This window comes from Canis lupus, chromosome 35 (assembly GCF_048164855.1).
Source record: "Canis lupus baileyi chromosome 35, mCanLup2.hap1, whole genome shotgun sequence".
Classification (NCBI taxonomy): Eukaryota; Metazoa; Chordata; class Mammalia; order Carnivora; family Canidae; genus Canis; species Canis lupus.
This window is the reverse complement of record NC_132872.1, coordinates 1,808,760-1,827,510: the sequence shown is the minus strand read 5'-3', so window position 1 is coordinate 1,827,510 and position 18,751 is coordinate 1,808,760. Positions and strand designations below refer to the sequence as shown.

Genomic DNA, 18,751 nt, shown 5'->3' with positions numbered 1-18,751 from the left:
TCTGTGTGTATGTGTCTCTCATGAATAAATAAATAAAATCTTAAAAAAAAAAAATCTACATGAAAATACAAAGGACCTAGAATACCCAGAACAAACATGAATAATAATAATAAAACTGGAGATCTATTACTATGTGACTTCAAGATTTTCTGTAAAGCCACAGGAATCAACAGTATGATTTTAACATTAAAATCAACAAATCGGGCAGCCTGGGTGGGTCAGCCGTTTGGCGCCGCCTTCAGCCCAGGGTGTGATCCTGGAGACCCGGGATCGAGTCCCGCATCGGGCTTCCTGCATAGAGCTTGCTTCTCCCTCTGCCTGTGTCTCTGCCTCTCTCTCTCTCTGTCTCTCTCATGAATAAATAAATAAAATCTTAAAAAAAATAATAAACAAATATCCCTGTAAATTGTCCTAGGAACATATAGCAAATGAAGAAATATTTCCCAAAAAATTTACTAAATCTCAGTAAGAAAAATGAGAATCTGTAGCACTTGAACCACAACCTTCTCCCCACCTTCCCCAAGCCAAATAAGAAGTTGGTTCCATTTCAAGTGGGGTGGCCAACTAATGATGTTGGCTACGATAGTTTGTACTTGTTTTTTGATGTTTCTATGGAGGGTTGACAGCTTGGAGCTGCCTGCCATTTTTCTGACAGCACTCTATCAGCCTTCTTTTAAGTACTTACCACTAAAATTGGCATCATTTTCAAGAATGCCCTTATGCTTGGACTTCTCTACAGTCTATTGTAAATAAAGCCATTTTCTTTGCAGGAGATCTTTGGAGCTCTCAGTTCTTATGGTCTGCCTCTTTCCCTGGGCAAAATCTGAGTTACTGCTCTAGAGCTGGAAGGCAAAGACTATGGCTTACTTCTTTCCTTATGAACAGGTCATTAGGCAGGCATAGTAGCCTCCACAGTCTTCTTGGCTTTCCTGCTCTAGAACCTTTGCCCTATGAGTGAGCTGTGATGAAGGCAAGGGGACCCTAATATTCTCTACCTGCTTTGCCGAGGTAACGAACGCTTCCTTTCTCTGAGTATGAAATGGATGGAGGGGGATCCCTGGGTGGCACAGGGGTTTGGCGCCTGCCTTTGGCCCAGGGCCCGATCCGGGAGACCCTGGATCGATTCCCACGTCGGGCTCCCAGTGCATGGAGCCTGCTTCTCCTTCTGCCTGTGTCTCTGCCTCTCTCTCTCTCTGTGACTATCATAAATAAATAAAAATTAATAAAAAAAAAATTTGAAATGGATGGAGAAAGGGAACCCATAGTTTCTCAGGTCCACTCATCTGGAATTGAGCCTCTGCAACAGTGAGCTGGAAGGGATAAGACATGCTGGCAGTTTGTTCTTCCCAGAGGGATGCTACAGTCCTTTACCAGGAGCTGGAGAGACAGGGAGTCCTGGCTTGGCTACCTCACTTGAAATGGAGGCTCCTTATTATTTAGCTGGGTAGTGGGACGTTAGAACTCTAGAAAACGATCAAAGGTTTACAACAACCAAGAAAATGGCAAATCAGGAAAAAAAAGCAACTTCAAAATAGTAGGAAAGTTTTGTGGCACTTTTGCTCTTGCCTCACGTCCTCAGTGTAGTGGTAGTCTTGAACAAGGATATCCACATTCTCAGAATGGGACACTGGTTCCTGGTTCTGGAGGGGGTGGAACATACCCAGGGCAAGACACATGCAACAAGACCCCAAACTTTCACTGATCCCTAGGCTCAGTGCAAGCCTGGCTAACTGCTGAAGAACTGCCTCCACACTGAGCCAATGTTTCAAGACAAAAAGGTGCTTTCTTGTTTTGTTTCTTTAGCTCCTGACATTAAAGGACATCTGTCAAAATGCTAACTGAACAGAAGCTAAGGCACAGAGACTCAGGTGACCACACACAACAAGGCATACAGTCTTTGCAAAAATAGTTTGGTAAAGTTAGTAAACAAACGGACTATTATTCAACAATCGAAGAAAATGGTAAACTCTGGGGAAAGGAAGAAATCTGATTTCCAGTGTCACCACATTGTAACATTCAAATGTCCAATTTTCTCAAAAAAAAAAAAAAGTCACAGGGCATACAAAGAAACAAGGAAGCATGGACAATTCAAAGGAATAAAATAAATTAACAAACTATTTTTGAGGAAGTCCAGACATCAGACTTCCTACTAAAAACCTTAAAACCGTCATCATCAACAAAGGGCACTGACAAAACTGGATATTCACATATAAAAAAAAAAGAAATTGGACCCTTACCCCACACCATACTAAACAAATTAGATCAAAATGGATAAAAGACTCAAGAATAAGACCTGAAACTATAGAATTCCTGTAAGAAAACAGGAAAAAGCTTCATGACATTGAAGTTTAGCAATAATTTCTTGGTATGACACCAAAACCACAAGTACAAAAAGCAAAAATAGATAAACAGGACTATAGCAAACTTAATAACTTCTGTGCATCAAAGTACATAATCAGTAGAGTGAAATAGCAACCCATGGAATGGGAGAAAATATTTGCAAATCTTATCTGATAAGGAGTTAACATCTAGAATATAGGGATCCCTGGGTGGCTCAGCAGTTTGGCGCCTGCCTTTGGCCCAGGGCGCGATCCTGGAGACCCGGGATCAAATCCCACGTCGGGCTCCCAGTGCATGGAGCCTGCTTCTCCCTCTGCCTGTGTGTCTGCCTCTCTCTCTCTGTGTGACTATCATAAAAAAAAAAAAAAAAAAAAAAAAAAAAAATCTAGAATATATAAACACCAACAACTAAACAACAAAAAAATCTGATTTTAAAACTAGCAAAAGACTTGAATAAACAATTCTCCAAAGATATACAAACAACCAAAAAAATACATGAAAAGATGTTCAAAATTATTAGTCATTAGGGAAATGCAAACCAAAACCACAATGAGACAGCATCTCATACTCATTAAGATGGTTTTATTTATTTATTTTTAAATGCCTTATTTATTCATGAGAAACAGAGAGAGCAGACACAGGCAGGGAGAGAAGCAGGCTCCATGCAGGGAGCCCGACGTGGGACTCAATCCCAGGTCTCCAGCATCATGCCCTGGAATGAAGGCGGCGCTAAACCGGAGCCACCTGGACTGCCCAGGATGGCTTTATTAAAAAAAAACCCAAAAGTAAGAAAGTAACAAGTGCTGACAACGATATGGAAAAATGGGGAGTCCTTGCACATTGCTAGTGGAAATGTAAAAGAGTGCAACTGCTATGGAAGAGTACTGCAATTCCACAAAAACAAAAAACCAAACCAAACCAACAAAAAACACCCACAGAAATAACATGATCCAGCAATTTCTTTCTGGGTACATATTCAAAGGAGTTGAAAGCTGGAACTCAAAAACATACTTGCCCGCCACCATTCATAGCAGCATTATTCACAACAGCCAAAAGGCAGAAGTGACCCAAGTGTCCACTGACAAACAAAATGTGGTAAATACCTCCAATGGAGTATTATTCAGCCATAGAAAGGAATAAAATTCTTTTTTTTTCTTTAAGTAGGCTCCATGCTGGCCATGGAGCCCAGTGAGGGGCTTGAACTCCTGACCCTGAGATTAAGACCTGAGCTGAGATCGAGAGCCAAACATTTAACTTCAGAAAGGAATGAAATTCTAACTACAATACGGAAGATCCTTGAAGACACTAAGTGAAATAAATAAGCCAGATACAAAAGGACAAATATTTTGATTCTACTTATATGAGATACCTAAAGTGATCAAATTCATAGAAGCCCGAAGTAGCATGATGGTTAAAAGGGCTGGAGGGAGAGGGAACTGGGGAGTTATTGTTTAATGGGTATGGCGTTTCAGTTTGGGAAGATGAAAGAGTTCAGGAGGATGGTGGTGATGGTTGCACACCAGAGTGACTATCCTTAAGGCCACCGAACTGTATAGTCAAAAATGGTGGAAATTATAAATTTTTATGCATGCTTGACCACAATTAAAAGACACAGATACTAAGATACCACTTCACATCTACTAGAATGACTATTTAATACGCGCACACACACCGGGCAGCGTCGGTAGCTAAGCGGTTTAGCGCCACCTTCAACCCAGGGCGTGATCCCGGGGTCCTGGGATCGACCTCGGAGCCTCCCACATCAGGCTCCCTGTATGGAGCCTGCTTCTCCTTCTGGCTCTCTGTGTCTCCCATGAATAAATAAATAAAATCTATTTTTTTCTATTTATTTATTCATGAGAGACAGAGAGAGAGAGAGAGAGAGGGGCAGAGGGAGAAGCAGGCTCCACGCAGGGAGCCTGATGTGGGACTTGATCCCGGGACTCCAGGATCATGCCCTGGGCCAAAGGCAGGCCCTCAACCACTGAGCCACCCAGGCTTCCCAAAAAAATAAAATCTTTAAAAAAAAAAAAAATGCACACACACCAAAAAAAAAAAAAAAAACAGAAAATAACAAGTGTTGGTGAGGATGCGGAGAAACTGGAACCATTATACGTTGTAGGTGGGAATGCAGAATGGCAAAGCCCTGTGGAAAAATTTGGCAGTTCCTTAAAAAGCTAAACAGAGAACTACCGTATAAATTGAGCACTTCCAATCCTAGGTACATATACAAAAGTACTGGAAACATTCTAATACTTTATATATGAATATTCATATCAGCACTACTCAAATAGGCAAAAGATGGAAACAACTCAAATGTTCATCCATAAATGAAAGGATAAACAAAATATAATAATACAATCCATAAAATACTATTTAGTTCTACAAAGGAAGGAAGTACTGATACTTAACTGTGTATAATCTTGAAACATAAGTGAAAGCCAGACACAACAGATCACATATTGTAGGAATACACTTGTATGAAATACCTAGAACAAGCAAATACATAGAGACAAAGTAGACAGAAACATGGGGAGGACCCCTTCTGCTCAGGGTGTGATCCTGAGGTCCTGGGATGGAGTCCCACATCGGGCTCCCTGTGAGGAGCCTGCTTCTCTGCCTCTCTTTTTTTTTTTTTTATTTTTTTAAATTTTTATTTATTTATGATAGTCACAGAGAGAGAGAGAGAGAGAGGCAGAGACACAGGCAGAGGGAGAAGCAGGCTCCATGCACTGGGAGCCTGATGTGGGATTCGATCCTGGGTCTCCAGGATCGCGCCCTGGGCCAAAGGCAGGCGCCAAACCGCTGCGCCACCCAGGGATCCCTCTGCCTCTCTCTCGAATAAATATATAAAAATCAGAAAAGAAAGAAAGAAAGAAAGAAAGAAAGAAAGAAAGAAAGAAAGAAAGAAAGAAAGAAAGAAAGAAAGAAAGAAAGGGAAAGAGAGAAAGAAGAAAGAAGGAAGGAAGGAAGGAAGGAAGGAAGGAAGGAAGGAAGGAAGGAAGGAAGGAAAAGAAAGAAAAGAAAGAGAAACACAGGAGTAAAGAGTGGGAAAACAGAAGAATGGAGAACCATTGCCTAATAGCTAAAGAATTTGGGGTGAGGAAAAAGTTTTGGAAACAGTGCTGAAAGTTGTACACCGTGAATATAATTAATGCCATTAGGCAGCCCGGGTGGCTCAGTTTAGCGCCTTCAGCTCAGGGTGTTCCTGAAGACCCGGGATCCAGTCCCACGTCTGGCTCCCTGCATGGAGTCTGCTTTTCTCCCTCTGCTTGTGTCTCTGCCTCTCTCGCTCTCTCTCTCTGTGCGACTATCATAAAAAAAAATTAAATTAAATTAAAAAATGCCATTAATACGCTTTAACAAACTTAAAATGGTTAAAATGGCCAATGTTATGCTTTATAGATTTCACCACGATTTTGAAAAAGAAAAAAAAAAAAAAAAAAAAAAAAAAAAACCTCATGATGTAAAATACCAAAGCCACTGAACTGTGAACTTCACATGTATCCATTTGTGGGATGCCTGGGTGGCTCAGTGGTTGAACAGCTGCCTTCGGCTCAGGGTCCTGGGATCCGGTCCTGCATTGGGGTCCTCAGAGGGAGCCTTGCTTCTCCCTCTATCTCTCATGAATAAATAAATAAAATCTTTAAAATAAAGAATGACTGAACTAGGGGCCCTTGGGTGGCTCAATGGTGGAGCATCTGCGTTCAGTTCAGGTCAGGATCTTGGGGTGCTGGGATGAGTCCAGCATCCGGCTCCCTGCATGGAACCTGCTTCTCCCTCTGCCTGTGTTTCTCCACACACACACACACACACACACACACACACACACACACACACACCGGTGTCTCTGATGAATAACTAAATAAAATCTGCAAAAAAAAAAAAAAAAAATCACTGAACTAAATGGAAACGGTCACTGAAAGCTATTTTTAGGTTCACTGCATGCTTAAGAATTAAATGACTGGAGATGCACAGCCAGGTAAGTTTCTGTATTTCCGGTGCTGCTGCTGCTCCGCGGACTACTGCTCATCTGTCAATATTTATGTCACCTTCACAAAACGGAAAGCTCTATGTGGGCCATTCTTGGGGTGTTGGTTGTTTCTTTTCATTTTTAACCCAACTGAACAGTAGCCTGGGCATTATAACAATGGACAAAATCTTAACCGTCGACCTCGACATTTTGGGATCCATAAAACCCAAACCCTCGAGGAAAAAAAAATCTAGACATGCATCAACTGGTTTCTAGTGTGTGGAACACAAATGGATGTTCGCTTTTTTTTGTTTTGTTTTGAAGATTTTTGTAAGTTATTCATTCATGACAGACACAGAGAGAGAGAGGCCCAGACACAGGCAGAAGGGGAAGCAGGCTCCACGCAGGGAGCCCGACGCGGGACTCGATCCGGGGACCCCCGGGGTCACGCCCTGGGCCGCAGGCGGCGCTAACCGCTGAGCCACCGGGGGGGGGGGGGGGTCCCCAGAGATTCACTTTTTTTTTTTTTTTTTTTTTTGGGGGATTCACTTTTTAGAGGGTTTTTATTTTTTTCTCTCTTCCCCGCAGACTCCACACACGCCGGGTGTGACTCACCGACGTCCTCCGGCTCCTGCCCCGAGGCTCTGCGCTTGCACTCCCTGGCGTAGTGTTTCTGGATGACGGCCCACAGCTCGGCGTTGACCAGGGAATTCCTTCGGGTGTGGTACCGGGTCCACGAAGAGACCCGGCGGCGGCAGAACGGGCAGCACAGACTCGCCTTCTCCACAGTCGCCTGGAAGCACGGACTGCACAGCGTGTGGCCGCACGGCAGCGTGATGGGCTCGACGAGGATGTCCACGCAGATGCGGCACTGGCACTCCGACAGGGAGGGGACGGCGCGTCGGGCGGCCGCCATTTCCGGAAGCTAGCCGGGCCCCCCCGCCATCGACCCCTGCAAGACAAAGGCGCTCGTGGCGGGCCCCACCGCGGCGGACGCCGCCCTGCAGCCGTTGAGGCGTCCCGCCCGGCAGCCGGCGCCGCGGGATTCACACCCGCGCCCTGAGGCCGACCGCGGGCGCGCAGCCGCACGGAGCCGCCGGGGGAGCCAGGCTGCGGGGTCACCACAGCCGCGGCGGCAGGGCGGGCGGGACGCGCCGACGGCCCCGCCCCCCCCTCACCCGCCGGGCGCCCCGCTGGCTCGCGGCGGCCGCGCCCCAGGCCGCGCAGGCGGGAAGCGCGGCGGCAGCACTTCCGTCTTACCGCTGTCGCAGGCGCACCCCGCGAGCCCCCGTTCGGGCTTCCGCGCGCCTCCAGCGGCTCCCGGCGCAGGACACCGCGCTCCCCTTCCTCTCGTCAGCCGCAAACGCTCGTCGGCGCGGTGCTGCGGCAGCGACGCGGCAGGGGCTGTGACGTCACAGCCGCAGGCCCGCCCCCGGGCCGCGCGGCGGCGGGGCGGGACTTCCGGGTCCTGGGGGCTTCCGGAGCCTCGCCCGCCGGGGCTCGGTCCTGCGGCGCCGCAGCTGTCGCTCGGCTCGGGCTGCGGCCGGCCTCCCCCGCGTGGCTGCTGCTCGCGGGTCCTGCGGAAGCCCGGGAGGGTCGCGAGCGTGGGCTGCGGCACAGAAAGGGAAACCTCGACACAAGTTAGAGACCCAACAGGGGGCAGCCCGGGTGGCTCAGCCGCTTAGCGCCGCCTGCAGCCCAGGGCGTGACCCCGGGTCGCGGGATCGAGCCCCACCTTGGGCTCCCTGCAAGGCGCCTGCTTCTCCCTCTGCCTGTGTCTCTGTTGTCTCTGCCTCTCTCTCTCTCTCTCTGTCTCTCATGAATAAATAAATAAAATCTCAAAAGAAAAAAGAAAGACTCAACAGTCATTTTAAAAATGCTTCCCGAGGCCCCTGGGTGGCTCAGCAGTTGAGCATCTGCCTTGGCTCAGGTCGTGATCCCGGGTCCTGGGATCGAGTTCTGCATCCAGCTCCCTGCAGGGGGGTGGGGGTCTTCATAGGGAATTACCGGATCAGGGCGGTTTCCCCGGGAATCCAGTGTGAGCTGCCCTGCAAGGCCCTGGATCTCTAGCCTCCAGCCTCAGGACCAGCGCTGCCACCGGCCACCCAAGACTTTTTTTTGTTGTTGTTGTTGCATCCAAGTCTTGTTACTATCAACGTCCGTACCCAATTTTTGGAAAAGAGATTCTTGGAAAAGGGAAAGGGAGGGAGAGGCCTCAAGAATGAGGAAGAGAAAAATTTGTTCAGTTCAAAGTCAAGATTTGATGAACCATTACTGTGTCCGTCTTCAGTTCCATCCATTTCTATGGAGGTTTCATAGGACTTGGGAAGACAAACTACAGGATTGCCTCGATTCTGGGGCTTAGCTGTCACATGCATCATTTGTAATGTACTCCTGTACTATTAAATTCCAATCTAGAGCAACCAAAACTACGAAAGAAGTAAAAAAATATTTTAGTATTTTGTGCACTCTGAAATGAGTTTTCCACTTTGATACTAAATTCTTGTGCTGATAGGGATCCCTGGGTGGTGCAGTGGTTTGGCGCCTGCCTTTGGCCCAGGGCGCGGTCCTGGAGACCCAGGATCGAGTCCCACGTCGGGCTCCTGGTGCATGGAGCCTGCTTCTCCCTCTGCCTATGTCTCTGCCTCTCTCTGTCTGTGTGACTATCATAAAAATAAATAAATAAATAAATAAATTCTTGTGCTGACAACTGATCCTACTGTTTTGAATTCTATGAAAAAAGTAGGTTTTGGGGATGCCTGGCTGGCTGCCTGGTTGGTAAAGCATGCAACTCTTAATCCCATTTGAGCTTGAGCCCCACATTGGATGTAGAAATTACTTAAAAAAAATTTTTTTTTATTTTAAAAAAAGTAGGTTTGGGCTAGAGAAAATACAGGGATTAAATAGACTCACCCCTAGCACTTACTAAAGCCCAGAGACAGAGTTACTGTTTAATGGTTACAGAGTTTATTTTCAGACAGACTGTAGTGATGGTTGCACAGTGTTATGAATGTATCTAATACGCTGAACTGTCCACTTAAAATGATTAAGATGGTAAATTTTATGCATATTTTACCGCAATAAGAAAAATTTTTGAAAAACAACCAAAACTAAATAAAAAGAAAAGCAATAAAAGTCAGGCTTGAGGGATCCCTGGGTGGCCCAGCGGTTTAGCGCCTGCCTTTGGCCCAGGGCGTGATCCTGGAGAACCGGGATTAAATCCCACGTCGGGCTCCCGGTGCATGGAGCCTGCTTCTCCCTCTGCCTGTGTCTCTGCCTCTCTCTCTCTCTGTGACTATCATAAAAAAAAAAAAAAAAAAAGTCAGGCTTGAGTTCTTGAGGAAATGTTGCATAGATGTGGAGGTAGAGAAAAATATCACTGTGCATGAATACAATCTATCTTTGAGGTGTTTTGGGTTTGCTAAGCCATTCAGGTTGGCTGCATGGTTTCCAGAGGGAGCCAAAGCAAGGAGGCATGGGCCCTTGATAGAGAGCTTTGGGAACTTTTGTTTTAATGTGAATTCAGAAATCTTTGGTTGTCATCCACTTGTCCATGATATCAACACCTCAGCCTAAAATTGCAGGCTCCTTAATATGGTCCCAACCTGCTTTTCCCTGTGGCATCTCCCATTATCCATTTTTTTTTTAAGATTTATTTATTTATTAGAGAGAGGTGGGAGAGAGAGAGGTGCATGCGCCTGTGTGCATGGTGGGGGAGGGGCACAGAGAGTGAGATAAACTCCAGCCAACTGTGCTCAGTATGGAACCCGTTTCAGAGCTGTATCCCATGACCCTGAGATCATGTCCTGAGCCAAAACCAAGAGATGGACACCCAACCAACTGAGCCACCCAGGTGCCCCTCTCCCATTATTCTTTTAAAGATTGAACTATGATCTAGTTGCTGGCGTCCAAATCTTGTGCTTTCAGACCATTGTCTGAAATCTTAATTCATTTTAATGAATTACTTTGTTGCTTTGCCTACTTGAAGGATCAACTCATTGTACTTCCTCCAGGAAATATTCCTTAACCACACAGTGACCTCCTCTGAACTCACCCAATCATATATTGCCTAGTGATAGTGGTTTTTATTATAGTCTTATCTTCTAAGATTTGCATTTTGATTTCTGTGTTCAGGTATTTATGTGTATTTATGTCTGTGTAGTAGATCCATATTATGTGTTTCCTCAGGTTTCCTTGGCGTTGTTTACTTTCTGAACCCACAGTCCCTGTTCTGCCTGGGGCTGACCTGTTGCATTTCTAGAATCTCTGGCTCTTCCTATCACTTCTGGACTCCAATGAAACACTGTGCTGAGCAATGCAGGCACTGGATTTCCACTGACTGGGAGGGCTTAGATGATGCATCTTGGAAGTATGGTGGGAGGGTCACTCCCCGTAGAACAAACTTTGGCCCACTGGAAACCGTAGACTAAGCGAGCATGACAGAGAAATTCCCTTTCCATCTACCTTCCAAGGCATGTTTTCTCTAAACAGTGTGCCTGGAGAGGACAAGACAGTGAGTAGATATTTTTTTTTTTAAGATTTTATTCTAAAAATCTTAAGTAATCTCTGCACCCAACATGGGGGTCGAACCTACAACCTTGAGGTTAAGGGTCAAATACTCTACCAAGTGAGCCAGCCAGGTGCTCCAAGACTGGGTACACTTATCTGCCAAACATGCTCCTGTGTCTCCTGTTACCTCATTTTGGTTGATCTGAATTTGTACCTCCCAAATAAAACACGCACGCACTTAACCTTTACCTAGAAGACAGGGTCCACATTTTTAAATGTTTCTGTTATTCTCAGCACCTAGCACCTGGAATTGGTGTTCAATAAATATATCTTCTTAATTTTTTAAGATTTTATTTTTAAGTAATCTCTGTACCCAACATGGGGCTCAAACCTACAGCCCTGAGATCAAGAATCACATGCTCTATCAAATGAGCCAGCCAGGGGCCCCAATAAATATTTCCATATATAGTCAGTGTCTAAGAGTTCCCTTTCCAGTGTAAAATAACTATGGTAGTGTACCAGAGTGAAAATGCACAATATACAATATATATTAGGTGTCTTTATTGTTTTTTTTTTTGCCTTTTAATATATAGTACATTCACATGGTTCAAAATTCAAAATGTACAAAAGGGATTGAGAGTGAGAATTTCTCCTACCTTTGACCTCTAGCCTCTTCATTTTTCTCCCTGTGACAACCAATGTTCTTACTTTGTAACATATCTCTCCAGAAGCAGCTTATGAAATTTATGGATATATTAGCTGTGTGTGTGTGTGTGTGTGTGTGTATTTATTTTTGCCCTTTTTTTCCACTTAACAATATATCGGAAATATTTTAAAATAACGCATCTTGGTGATAGCTCCACATCATTCTCTTCATTCTCTTATATTGCTACACAGAAAGTATCCACTATATCAATTTATCATATTTTGTTTGGGCTCCCCTCACTTTTGCTATAAAAATGAACCTGTAATACACTGTACATACATCGTCTTCCCCTGTTTACAAGATAAACTACTAGAAAAAGAATCTCTTGGTCATCAAAGTTAGTTTTTGACAGATGGTATCAACTCTTTCAGGGAGGACTTCGGCTCTTCGGGAGCACTCACTGCTTTCCCCTTCTCAATGACCTGAACAGCCCTCAGCAAACCGCCCTGCAGAGACTGGTTCTTTACCATGTTAGTGATCAGGACACTGACATCTCTGATATACATGTGCCTCACCTTAGCAACATAGTATTCCGTCTTGTTACCATGTGCAATAAAGAAGGTGCAAAGCGCCCTGATATCTCCTTCCTGCAGCCCGCACTCCTCCAGGACAGACTCCCACACAGCTCTAATGCGCCCGTTCTTGACTTTTCGTCTTAGGACAGAGGCCAAGGTGGGAAGACCTCTCACCAGGTCTGGCAGCTTCTCAACCACATGGGTGTGCAAGCAGACGAGTACATCAATAACGTAGCTGTGTAAAATATTCAGTTCCATTGAAGTGAATCTACAAAAAATGTGGAGAGCTGCTCAATCAGTAGGACTCTTTATGTACAAACATACAGTGAATTCCATCAGGATACAAACCCACTACAAGAACCAGTTGTTGTATTTTGGAAAATACTTACTTTAGAAAGAGCCTACACTATGCTGGATAGCTTAGTTCTCAGGCCACTCACACTACACATTTCTCAGCGGCAGAGGAGTTACGTCAACCATCTCTGTGTTAGTAAGCTATTGGCAAACAAGAGACACTGATGAAATGCATATGGCAGTGCTGGCGTAGCTACAGGTGCTCAAATTAATCTTTTTTGAATCGATTAACATAAGGAAATAGGATTTCTTCACAATCCATTGAAATTCAAGATTAGCATGACCACTGCAAGCTCTCATGAAGCCACAAAATTCCACTGATTTCTCATTGGATACTCACTTGGGTGCCAGAACTGCTGTCCACAGCTCATCTTGGGCTGCCTGGCTTGCCAAAGCCTTGCTATGATGTTCAAATTTCTGTGTCAAACTATCCTTGATGAAGTCCAGTTCTTTAAACTGTGCTTCTAAAGCTTGGAGTTTGTGGTCTACTCTATAGATGAAAGAATCAAGGGGTACTTTAGGACAAGGGACAAAGCTAAGGTTTTGCCTAAGATAAGACTCTAATACATTGTTTATAACCACTATTAATTTGGGTAGTGAGGGCCCCTGGGTGGCTCAGCGGTTGAGCAACTGCCTTGAGCTCAACTCATGATCCCAGAATCCGGGAATCGAGTCCTATGTCGGGCTCCCTGCATGGAGCCTGCTTCTCCCTCTGCCTGTGTCTCTGCCTCTCTCTCTGTGTCTCTCATGGATAAATAAATAAAATCCTTAAAAAAAATTGGGGTAGCTATTTAAATTTAAGATTATGAGCAGATGTTCCTATTTGCCATTCTCTCTAGCCATCATCCTAGTTCTTATATTCCTTATATTGCCAATTGTCTTATATTGAATTGTCTAATTACTTGAATTATCTGCCACGACTTGATTTTGTGTTGTACTTTATACTTTACATAGTATGTTAGGGGCACCTGGCTGGCTGAGTCAGTGGAACATGCAACTCTCAATCTCAGGGTCTTGAGTTCAAGCCCCACATTGGGCTTGGAGCCTACATTAAAAAAAAAAAAAGGACTTTAAATACAAGCATTACTTTGATTCTCACAACAACCAGAAGAAGTGAAGCAGTCATTTTTATCATGTTGCAGGTAAAGGAATTGAGGGGCACCTGGTTGGCTCAGTCGTAAGAGCATGGGATTTTTGATCTCAAGGTAATAGTTAAAGCCCTACATTGGGTGTAGAGATTATTTTTTTAATTTTTATTAAATTTTTTATTCATGAGAGACACGGAGAGGGGGGAGAGAGAGAGAGAGAGAGAGAGAGAGAGAGGCAGAGACACAGGCAGAGAGAGAAGCAGGCTTCATGCAGGGAGCCCAATGTGGGGCTCGATCCTGGGACTCAGGATCATGCCCTGGGCTGAAGACGGTGCTAAACCACTGAGCCACCTGGGCTGCCCCCAAGATTATTTTTAAAAATAGACTTCATAGATAAAGAAATTGAGTCTCCAAAAGATTGAGACCTAATGTCATGCTAGCTAGGTGCTGGGACCAGTATTTAATAAGGTGCACTTCTCTGGTCTGACTTCTGGAATCCTCTCCCACCTTCAAGGATAAGCTCATTTTCCACTATTCTCTTGAATCTACTAGACTTTAAGCCTGGAGATCACCCTGCCTACTTAATTTTCAGAGGGACCTCCTCCACTACCTGTCACTCCCTACCTCCCGCTTTATTTTTATTTAATTATTTTAGAGATTTTATTTATTTGCTTGACAGAGAGAAAGCAAAAGCAGAGGGAGCAGCAAGCAATGGGGAGAGGGAGAAGCAGGCTTTCCTGCTGAGGAGAGAGCCCTACATGGAGCTCGATCCCAGGACCCTGGGATTATAACCTGAGCCAAAGGCAGATGCTTAACCAGTGAGCCACTCAGGCCCCCTCTGCTTTATTTTTAGGGTTACCGTTTCATGAATGAATTGTGAGCTGTTGGAGGGAATCAGAGACTATTTCTTGGCCATCCTTATACCTGTCTCCCAATACCTAGCAAAGGTCTTAGACAGAAGTAATAAAATATGTCTCATATGATCAACATCTATAATGTGAATGAGATGCCAAGCTGTGTAACCCAACATGGGCATTTGGATAGCTCTGAACAGGCTTAATCATCAGACGGTGCTGTGACACCAGAATTATGTCAAACTGAATCACAAAGAACTGAAACAACACAACTCACTTGCCTGAATTGTTTTTCATGAAAGTGGTATACAAATACACATACCACTTTCTTGAGCTTCTATGTCCTCAGGGACCTGAATGCTGTTGTGGCTGCCCAGGTTCTGTCTTTGGCCGTCTTCTCTTCTTGCTCCTCACTTTATCTCAAGGCTAATTTAGTTTCAGGTACCAGCTCTCTCCTAAGCACTAGACCTGTATCTTTATGTTTTGTGCATCTCCACCTGGATGGAGGTGTCAAACTCTCCTGTCTTAAACTGAACCTACTATCTCTCCCCCTCTCTCATCTTCAGAAATTACTATGGTGGTATTTACTCACTGTTTTGGGTATTTTGTTTACATATAGATAAGGCCCACTACGAAATGTGTTGTGTTTCATAGGAGTGTAAGCCTGCATGACCTAACATGCCAACAATCTCTGTTTACATGTCAAAACAATGTCATCTGGCATACTGCTTGTGTTAACTTTGACATCTTTAAGACTATATTGCTTATAGGTCATCTCTAGCTTGAACTCTAGAGAGGAGCTCTAGTTTCTCAGTCAGTATATGAGTTCACAATTGTTAACAGTTCTTTGGAAGGCTCTGACCAAAAGACATTCCCACACCATTCCAAATCCTAAACAACATGTCTGCAAATCTAAGTCTGTTTTCTACTATAATTTCCCAGGTTTGTTAGTGGACATCACCATCAATTGCTTTAAACTAGAGATCTCAGAATAATTTTGACCTTTGTTTTCTTCCTCTCCATTAATGCTTCTAAACTATCCCTTCCTCTCCATCACCACTAAACCAGGTAATAACTATCTTTCATTTTGACCTAGGATTACAAATCCTTGCTTTCAATTTCTGCTACCTCTAATCCATCCTCTAGAAATATGCTTCTAAAACACAATTCTGGGACACCTGGGTGGCTCAGCGGTTGAGCGTCTGCCTTCAGCTCAAGGCATGATCCCAGGATCTGGGATCGAGTCCCACATCAGGCTCCTTGCAGGGAGCCTGCTTCTCCCTCTGCCTGTGTCTCTGCCTCTCTCTCTGTGTCTCTCATGGATAAATAAAATCTTTTTATTTTTTATTTTTTTAAATAAAATCTTTTTAAAAAATAAAATAAAACACAATTCTGATCATGTAACTCAACTGATTATCTATGTTATCCACTGATAGTTAGAGCCAAACTAGATATCCTCAGGAAGATAAACATAAAGCCCTTAGTTAGCCCTTTGCTCCCATCTTTTGCCACTCATCTCGTATCCTTTTTTTAAAATTTTATTTATTTATTCATGAAAGAGAGAGAGAGAGAGGCTGAGACACAGGCAGAGGGAGAAGCAGGCTCCATGCAGGGAGCCCAATGTGGGTCTTGATCCTAGGACTCCAGGATCATGTCCTGGGCCAAAGGCAGACGCCAAACCGCTGAGCCACCCAGGGATCCCTCATCTCGTATCTTTTTTTTTTTTTTCATCTCGTATCCTAATCACGAATCACGAGAGACATCTAGCAGCGCACTGAACACAGCATACGATTCCAGGCTTCTGTGGCTTCCATATAGTATGTACAGTTCCTCAGCCTAGAATTCCTTCCCATATTTCTCTTTCTCATAACCTGTTATTCACACTTTAAGATTCAGCTTAATTCTCTCTCTGGGAAGGGTTCCTTTTCCTAGTGTACAAGGCAAATTTAATTGATCCTCTCTTCATGCTCTCATGGCCCTTTAGGAATATCACCATCATGTCAATCACATTAAATTCTAACTATTTTTGAATACTTCTGTTATCCCTATAGGCTTTGAGCTCCTCAAGGACAGAAACCTATTTTACTTATTTTGTATACCTAGAATATAGCACATGCATTAATTGAATGGAATTCACCTGGGAGTAATTTTTTTAGATTATTACTTTATATATATTTTTAACCTGGAAGACTTAAACCACTTTAAACAGAGACAGAATTCTGATCAGCATGCCTGTAATTCTTTGCCTAGTTTTATTCTTTATTTTTCTCTTACCCATTTTCCCAAAAAAGCAGACCTATGCTTGTTCCCACCCTGTAGCCCTTAGAAACCTTTTCATTGCCTTCTTCAAGGATATCAGGGTTGTGGTTTCATTGTTCATCTTCTTAAAGCAAAATGAAAGAAAACAAAACAAGGAAAACAAAAACCTAAGGGAGGTTTGAATCCAGGGTTTTCTGCTGTCTTCCACTCAGCAACAGGCAGCAGTAGTATGAGTATTTGATCTAAATTCTGCCTGAAAGGTCACTCAGTGCAAGAAGCTTTTAATAGCTTGTACATCCAAATATAGTTTCAAAGAACTGATCATGTGAACACAGGTGTCCTAAAACGCACTATAATATTTTTTTCTTTTTTTTTCGCACTATAATATTTGCTTTTGTAAAGTGAACTGTAAGTACATCAACATAGCAAAACAATCAGATATAATCATGGCTCTATATGTATTCTGATAAATGTATATATGGATATATAAATATATACATATACTAGGATTAAATTTGATGAAAAATTACTCAACCTAGTCATCCTTAGAAACTAGCAAATATTTATTGAGAGCTTCTGCTATTAGATTAAGTATTGAAAGTAATAGACGGAGGGCACCTGGGTGGCTCAGGCTATTAGGTATCCTACTCTTGATTTTGGCTCAGGTCATGATCAGTTGTGAGATCAAGCCTAGAGCTGGGTGTGGGGCCTCCTTAAGATTCTGTCTCTCCGGGGATCCCTGGGTGGCGCAGCGGTTTGGTGCCTGCCTTTGGCCCAGGGTGCGATCCTGGAGACCCGGGATCGAATCCCACGTTGGGCTCCCGGTGCATGGAGCCTGCTTCTCCTTCTGCCTATGTCTTTGCCTCTCTCTCTCTGTGACTATCATGAATAAATAAAAATTAAAAAAAAAAGATTCTCTCTCTCTCTCTAAAAATACATACATACATACATACATACATAAGAAAATAAAAACAGACATAAAACAAGTCTCCTGGGCCAGCCCAGGTGGCTCAGTGGTTTAGCACTGCCTTCAGCCCAGGGTGTGATCCTGGAGACCCCGGATCAAGTCCCATATGGGGCTCCCTGCAGGGAGCCTGCTTCTCCCTCTGCCTGTGTCTCTGTCTCTCTGTATGTCTCTCATGAATAAATAAATAAAACCTTTAAAAATAAATAAAAATATGGAAAGAGGATGTGCAAGTGGTATCTGCACTCCTTACAGCATTACTCACCATAGGCAAGATATGGAAATGGCCTAACTGTCCAGAAAGAAGGAAATTCTGCTGTTGTATCAATATGGATGGACTTTGAGGGCGTTATGCTAAATGAAATGAGCCCAACAGAGAAAAACAAATACTGCAGCCTATCACTTATTATATGTGGAATCTAAATAAAGAAGTCAAACCCAGAAACAGAAAAGTAGAAAAGTGGTTGCCAGGGGTTGTGAGTGGGGGAAATAGGGAGAGTCTGGCAAAAGGGTAAGGAAAAAAAATTCAGGGATCCCTGGGTGGCGCAGCGGTTTGGCGCCTGCCTTTGGCCTAGGGCGCGATCCTGGAGACCCAGGATCGATTCCCACGTCGGGCTCCCGGTGCATGGAGCCTGCTTCTCTCTGCCTGTGTCTCTGCCTCTCTTTCTCCCTCTGTGACTATCATAAATAAATAAAAATTAAAAAAAAAAAAAAACATTTAAAAAAAAAAAAAAAAAGGAAAAAAAATTCAAAACAAAACAAAAACTTGTCACCAAAGTAACCTCCCCTAGAATCATTCCATTGCTGGTGTACTTATTGTAAGGAGTAACTTTGCCTTATTGATTAAGCCTTTTGCAGTTGGGCTTCTCTCTCTTTTTTTTTTTTTTTTTTTAAGATTTTATTTATTTATTCATGACCGACAGAGAGAGAGAGAGAGGCAAAGACACAGGCAGAGGGAGAAGCAGGCTCCACGCAGGGAGCCCGATCGATGCAGGACTTGATCCCAGGTCTCCAGGATCACACCTCGGGCCCAAGGCAGTGCTAAACTGCTGGGCCACCAGGTCTGCCCAAGTTGGGCTTCTCTTAAGGAGTTAACAGTTCAGTGAAGGATTCATTATATATCAGGTTCCTCGTTGCTGAGATTTCTCCTGAAACCCTTCATTAGTTTTCTTATGGGTAGATCAGTGGC

General features: G+C 43.9%; 2 protein-coding genes across 2 annotated transcripts in view; both read right to left on the bottom strand.

The window, feature by feature from the left end:
- The window catches only part of RNF168 (ring finger protein 168), a 33,074-nt gene extending 25,327 nt beyond the window's left edge, over positions 1–7,747 (bottom strand). Inside the window, exons 1-2 of the mRNA XM_072811997.1 lie at positions 7,574–7,747; positions 6,929–7,265 (exon numbers count right to left, since the gene is read on the bottom strand). Of these exons, the coding sequence (XP_072668098.1) occupies positions 6,929–7,229 (301 nt within the window). The 5' untranslated portion in view covers positions 7,230–7,265; positions 7,574–7,747. The remainder of the gene's footprint in view (positions 1–6,928; positions 7,266–7,573) is intronic.
- A 3,614-nt stretch (positions 7,748–11,361) lies between these two features.
- Positions 11,362–16,877, bottom strand: SMCO1 (single-pass membrane protein with coiled-coil domains 1). Its single transcript, XM_072811996.1, has 3 exons — positions 16,670–16,877; positions 12,738–12,887; positions 11,362–12,311 (listed from the first exon to the last, which is right to left on the bottom strand). The coding sequence occupies exons 1-3, from the start codon at positions 16,717–16,719 to the stop codon at positions 11,867–11,869; spliced, it is 645 nt and encodes a 214-aa protein (XP_072668097.1). The 5' UTR covers positions 16,720–16,877; the 3' UTR covers positions 11,362–11,866.
- Positions 16,878–18,751: the final 1,874 nt, after the last annotated feature.